The sequence below is a fragment of the Podarcis raffonei genome, chromosome 14 (assembly GCF_027172205.1).
Source record: "Podarcis raffonei isolate rPodRaf1 chromosome 14, rPodRaf1.pri, whole genome shotgun sequence".
Lineage (NCBI taxonomy): Eukaryota > Metazoa > Chordata > Lepidosauria > Squamata > Lacertidae > Podarcis > Podarcis raffonei.
Genome location: NC_070615.1, coordinates 39623272 through 39630349, shown reverse-complemented (window position 1 = coordinate 39630349; position 7078 = coordinate 39623272). Strand labels below are relative to the sequence as shown.

Genomic DNA, 7078 nt, shown 5'->3' with positions numbered 1-7078 from the left:
TCGCTTTCATCCAATGGGGGAAACGGAAAGGCGAGCGGGGGCAGGAACCAAAGTACCCAGGGGGGAACTCAGAGATACGAAAGTGCAGAGCTCCCACGCCGCGCGCGCGCGTGTGTATACGTAGGTAGGTACGTGCGCGGGTAGGAACAGGAGTGAATAAAGCGAAATGTCTGTAATGGGCTGTCATTTTTCTCTCCCCGCTCGGCGGCAGGCAGAATAAAAGTTAGAAAGGAACCCGGAAAGCTGCAATTTTGTGTAAGTCTATATTGTTGTAAATCTATTGGGACAAAGCAATGTTGTATAATGGCTGGGAACGCGAAGCCGACATTCATCTGTCTAGAGTGGGCGCGGTTGAGCAGGCCGATGGTTGCGACGTCATCAGACCGCGCCAGGCGCTCGTGGGCGGGAGGATGGCGGCGGAGGTGGTGGGGCTGCAGCTGCTGCGAGCTGAGTGCTGGCGGTCCCTTTGCAGGGAAGGTAGGGCGGGAGGGCGCCCGTGACGTAGCCGCCCCTCTCCCGGGATGTTCTCCTTCATGCCTCCCCGGTGGTGCTCCTTGCCAACCTCTAAACGTCCTTCCCCCGCCTCCTGCCCTGCCCTTTTCAGTCCCCCTTGACACACCCTCGTCTGTCGCAATGGGTGGCGGTGAGGGGAAGGCGCTCTGTGTACGCTCAGAGGCACGCTCGGCCATAGCTGCATGATTTAGATCTTACTCCTTCAGCATGCAGTCAGGTCCCTGCAGCAGATAAAAGAATAGTATGCTGCAACAATAATATTTAATGCGTTATAACTCTCCTATTTTAACTTGGTAAAATAGTATTGTTATTAATGATATACTCACTGGGTTTTTTTTTTCTGGGGAGGGGGGACGCATACCCCTAAACATTTTGTGAATCTTTGTACTTTTGTCCATTTACTGTATTTATTTTCCCCGATCTGAACTATAAAATGGTGATTCCGGAACCAAACTGAGAGTACCCCTAAACATTTTTTTAAAGAAAAAAAGGACTGGATATACTTAAATCTCATTATTAGTAATACTAAATATTATATTTTCAGAGATTTTTACACATAATAAGAATGCTAATAATTTATTAAGCAACAAGAAGCAGGGAGCAGGACCAAGCAGACAGTTCTCCCAGTGAAGGAATGTACAAAGAGGAGTCTCCCAAAGATCCAAAGCTGCTGTTATTATGAAGGCTGTCATCCCGATAAAGAAGTCTTCCTTCATTAATTGAAGGAGTGTTAGTTAATGCTTTTTCTATAAATTCATAGAAGGAACTACATTCTTAAAATCAACTCCGTTTTTAAAAAATTATGTGTGAAACATTGCAACAGGCACCAGCCTTGAGGGTGTTTCTCTTTTGCTGCTCAGAGGGAAATGCTTCTTTTAAGAACACCTTTTCCACCTGCAGTTTTTATAATTAGTAATAATAATTTAATTCCCTGGAAAACCCCTTCCAATTTAAAGGGATTTTATGGCCTTTTTAGTTGATTTAATTGAATGACTAACATCACAGCTGTACTTATTACTAAGTAGTAAAAACTTCCTGGCTGCCCTCCTCCCTCCCCATTGTTAGTGAATAGTGACAGGATTCTTGTTCTGACTTTTTTCTGATAAATAAAATGTGTGTTTTTACAGGTGGAAGAAGAAGATGGCATTTGTCATCCTTGCACTCACCTTACAGATGCTGTAGTACTGGAACCACATATGAAAACATCAATAAGCCAGTTGTTGACCGTATAATCAGAGTGGATCATGCTGGGGAATATGGGGCGAACCGCATTTATGCAGGGCAAATGGCAGTGCTAGGGAGAACTTCAGTAGGACCAGTTATAAGGGTGAGTATTTCTAACCTATACCTGTATTTTTATTTCTCCAATGCTTCTTGTGCTTTAATTAATAATTTATACAATTTATTACCCGCTGTTCTTCACCCTAAGGTCCCAGGGTGGGTTACAGTAATTAAAACAGAACATTAATATTAAAATACAATATGAAAAGATGTAAATGAAGTCCACCAGATATTATGAATACAACAATTTATGCTGTACTTGATTGCACACCACTTAGAATCTATAGTATTTAGTAACGCACCTGCTCACTCTTGACTTTTGATACGATGCATATTTTTAAGACCCACTTCATTTTTGTAATTTTAAGTTGCTTCAGACTGTTTTTCATATCTGTTTTGATCTTGATATGGAGTGTTCCTCAACCCATTGTTTGCCAGTTCAGACATAACTGCAAACTGTGCTTTGGTTGAATGGTGATGTGAGGCAGGCATGTGAGGAAAGGAGGGTGCTTATGGTCATGGGCTTTATTCTCTTTTTTTTATTTTTAATATATTTTATTAATTTTCCATACATTCGTATCACATTAACAATTTACAATAGATTTCCAATTTTTTTGACTTCCTTCAGCTTCTCTGACAATCATTCGAATTCTAATTTTTTGATACACATTTCCAAATTTTAATATTACCTTTATGCTTACCCCCCTCTTATATTTTACTTTTTTGCAATATTTCTTATTCTGTTACAGAGCTTCTTTAAATGCCACTAACGTTATTTCGTTATCACTTATACATTCCCAATAATCTGCTAATTTTTTCCAGTCCTCGATGAAACTTTGATCTCGTTGATATCTGATCTTCCCAGTCAGTTTATCAAGTTCTGCATAGTCCATCAGCTTCGTTCTCCATTCCTCCAACGTTGGTATTTGTTCTTGTTTCCAATTCTGGGCCAATAATATTCTTGCCGCTGTCACTGCATATTGGAAAATTTTATAATCCTTTCTATTTATTTCATTACCAATTATTCCTAAAAGAAAGGCCTCTGGTTTCTTAACAAATGTATATTTCAACATTTTTTTCAACTCATTATATATCAGCTCCCAGAAGCTTTTCACTTTCTTACATTCCCACCACATATGAAAAAATGTACCGTCCTTTTCTTTACATTTCCAACACTTCTTACATGTTTTGTACATTTTTGCTAGTTTTACTGGTGTGATATACCATCTATATATCATTTTCATAACATTTTCCTTTAATGCAGTGCATGCAGTAAATTTAATACCTTCATTCCAGAGTTTTGTCCAGTCGTCAAATTGTATGTTGTGTCCAATATCTCTGGCCCATTTTATCATAACTGATTTAACTTCTTCATCCTTTGTGTGCCATTCCAACAATATTTTGTACATTTTGGATAAATTTTTATATTCGTTATTTATTATTTCTATTTGAAATTTAGAGTCCTTCTCTGCATATCCATGTTCTTTAAGGTCTTTCTTAATCATTTCATTTGTTTGAAAATAATGTAGCCAATCATACACAAATTCTTTCACTTCTTCATAGGGTTTCATTTTCCATTTCCCCCCTTCTTTAATGGTCAAATTTCCATATGTGATCCAATTCTTTCTCATATTGATTTTTTTAACAGTCATAACCTCTAATGGCGACAACCAGTGTGGAGTTTTTGTTTCGAGTAGGTTTTTATACCTCTCCCATATTTCTATTAACGGTCCTCTGAAAATGTGGTTTCCAAAACCTCTATGGATTTTCTTCTTTCCAGCCCATAAATATGCGTGCCATCCAAATCTATTATCAAATCCTTCGGTCATGGGCTTTATTCTCAGTCCTCCAAACCATGGTTTAGAGTACAGTGGTACCTTGGTTGTCAGACTTAATCCATTCTAGGAGTCCATTCGACTCCTGGAACCATTCGAAAACCAAGGCGTGGCTTCCGATTGGCTGCAGGAGCTTCCTGCACTCAAGCGGAAGCCGTGTTGGATGCTTGGCTTCCAAAAAACGTTCGCAAACTGGAACACTTGTTTCCAGATTTGCGGCATTTGGGAGCCAATTTGTTCAGGAGCCAAGCCGTTCGACAACCAAGGTACCAGTGTATTGGAGAAGTTGCATCAGAATGCAACAATAATGAAATAGTGTTGAAAATGACAGCAGCGCTCTTAAATCTATAATGTATCCTGAAGGCTGATACTGGGGAAGATTTTCCTTCCATGTTACTGCAGATGTCTTGCTGAATGCCATTTTTTTAATGCAGAAAATGTGGGATCAGGAAAAAGACCATTTGAAAAAGTTCAACGAGTTAATGATCTTGTACAGAGTCCGGCCAACCATTCTGTTGCCTTTCTGGAACATTGCGGGATTTATGTTAGGTGAGGCTAAACCTTTTCCCTCTTTCACGTTTTCTTCTTCATTTTTAATTCAAATACATATACGGGGCACACGTTTTATTTCAATGACTCTGCAACAGGTGCTGGAACTGCCTTGCTTGGAAAAGAAGGCGCAATGGCTTGCACTGTGGCTGTAGAGGAGAGCATATCTCACCATTATAACAACCAGATCAGGACACTTGTGGAAGAGGATCCAGAAAAATACAGAGAATTATTAGAGGTGTGTTTTAATCCATGGTTGGCTAGTTTTACAGTTAAAGCTCCAGGGGCTCAAGTGTAAAATATGCATTTTAAAAACAAACATTTGGGATAACTTTTGAAGGGTGATGGGAGGGTCACAAAATCTGGTGAGTTCCGGCTGAAAAAAAGCCCTGGTTCTGAGAGCTGTTAGGAGACTCCCATTTCCTTCACAAAGTTACAGTTCCCTGAGTGGTTTGACAGTCAATCCCTCTTTCCCAGGGAACTCTGGGAATTGTAGCTCTGTGAGGGGAAGAGCAGTCTCCTAACAACTCGTGGCACAATCAACAAACTACAGTTCCCAGATTCTTTGGGGAAGCCATGACCATTTAAAGTGGTATGGTGCTGTTTTAAATGTATAGTGCAGATGGGGCCTTACTTATGTTCCATAGCTTCAGTGGGTCTGCTCTTGAGTTGGGCTTATGGGCTACAACCCTGGGTGTTCTGGCATCTCTGTTGACTTGCATGTAAGACAGTCAGATATTCATCTGGTATGCTTTTGTTTTTAAACAAGGTAATAAAGAAATTCAGGGATGAGGAGATGGAGCATCACGACATTGGACTTGATCATGATGCAGAACTGGTAGGTGCCACTCATTTCCTCCCCAGGCTATCCATCATGGCTGGTTTTAGCACCTGGAATCCATGTTAGTGGATGGTTCCTCATCACCCTGGCATGGCTCACCACAGACGGCAGCCCTGAGTCCACACATGGATAAATAACTGGGGCTGTGAACCACCCAATGTTTTAATTACCCCTAAGGTAGCATCACTCCAAGTTCCTCTCATAAATTTTAACAGAAAGGCCACCATTTAAATTCCCCAGAATGCCATTGAATTATGCTTATGTCGAGACCAATGTTAACTTTTAAATGGAGGACAGGTCTTGCCTCTCCCCAGTGAAGCCCCCAAGACTGCAGGGAGTTTCCCAGAGGGCACTTCGATTGGGTTTTGCTTTGCAAACCTGGATCTGACTCTATTAAGGATTTCAGTGCAGTGATGTCAAATACGGAGACTAGGTCTGGCTGCTTGCACACATGGACCAATGGTTTAACTCTGTATAAGGCAGCTTCATAACTACTGTATTTTTCCGTCTATAGGACACCCCAATGTATAAGACCCCCCCTATTTTGGGGGGACTCAATTTTAAGGAAATGAGGGGAGATGGCCCAGTGTTGTTGAGCCTCTCCCCACAGGCAGCTGCGGGCGGGAAACACTCCCTAGATCATTTCCTGCTTGCATCGACATTGGGGGAATTTGTGCTCCCGCCAGCCATCCAGTGGTGGACGTGCAACCTCCCCCGATGTCACCGCACACGGGAAAGGATCCAGGGAGCGCCCGCCGTGCGCAGCGGCATCAGGGGAATTTGCACTCCCACCAGCCATCCGGTGGGCAGGAGCACAACCTCCCCTGGTGCTGCCACGTGCGGGAAACGACCCAGGGACCAGCATCGGGGGAAGTTGTGCTCCCGCCAACGAGCTGGCTGGCAGCATGCAGTTTCTCTCTCCCCCGCAGCTGCAGGCAGGAAACACCCCCCCCCCCAAATCGAGTGGCATCGGGGGAAGCCGTGCTCCTGTCAACCGAATGGCTGGCATGCCCTGCTTCTCCCCCCCCCCGCCCATGCCACTATCTGTGTATTGGACGACCCCAGTTTTTTGACATAATTTTTGAGTCAAAAAACCTCATCCAATACACAGAAAAATACGGTACTTAATATATGGTCTCTTGGATGCCAGGTTTGGAGTTTCTACAGTGGCACAAGACTCAGAATTATTTAAACTAAGCTGCAAAGTGTATTTAAATGTCTTCTCTCTTTCTCTCTTCTATAGGCTCCAGCATATTCCATTTTGAAGAATGCTATACAAATGGGATGTAAAGCTGCAATTTTTTTATCAGAAAGAATATAGTGAAGTTTTGGCCGATAGTGTAATAACAGTTTTGAATAAATGGATTATTATAGCATCATTCAAATAATATAAAAGTAAAATCACACAGTGGTGCATCTTTTTTCTTCCTGTTCTGTCCATACAAGCTATCTTCTAGTGCTTATAGCAGCAGCAAAAAACAAACAAACCCTAGGGTTGATGGGATGGCATGATACCTTGAGCAAATAATTATAGTTTGATCTTTCACTTGGTAAGAATAATAATTATATCTACACATAAGATAGGTAACTGCATTTTAAATGTAAGTGAAAAGAAGGTGTAAACATTCACAGCATATATGTAGTAGTATAGAATACACGTACCATTGTAGCGATCCAGATCCTTATCAGGATCAGATTCGACTTGTCAAAATCCCTTTTCCCTCTGGTTGTAAAAGGGAAGCAGGAGAAGGCTTCCAAAAGCTTTTGCAGATCCAGCCCCCTCCCCACTACTTAAGATCAGGGACTTAAAGTGTGGAGACTTGCAGAGGCTTTTGCAAGCCTCCTCCCTCTTTCCTTTTAAGTTCCTAGGTTCTTAAAAGGGAAGATGGAAGCAGCTTTCCGAACTTTGTGAGTTTCCCCCATCCCCCTTACATCTCCAGTCCTGTACCAATCTCATTCCAGTCTTTAATCAGCTGATGAATGAGCAGAAATTGAATTCTGCTTCCCAGGCTATATAAACAGACAGTGCAGCCAATGGAGGATTAAATTGGGTTGGCCT

General features: G+C 41.9%; 1 protein-coding gene across 1 annotated transcript; it reads left to right on the top strand.

Moving 5' to 3' along the window:
• The first annotated feature begins 287 nt into the window (after positions 1-287).
• On the top strand, positions 288-6423 carry COQ7 (coenzyme Q7, hydroxylase). Its single transcript, XM_053364335.1, has 6 exons — positions 288-477; positions 1641-1840; positions 4064-4178; positions 4277-4416; positions 4948-5016; positions 6263-6423. Exons 1-6 carry the CDS (start codon positions 294-296, stop codon positions 6338-6340), a joined length of 786 nt encoding a protein of 261 aa, XP_053220310.1. The 5' UTR covers positions 288-293; the 3' UTR covers positions 6341-6423.
• Positions 6424-7078: the final 655 nt, after the last annotated feature.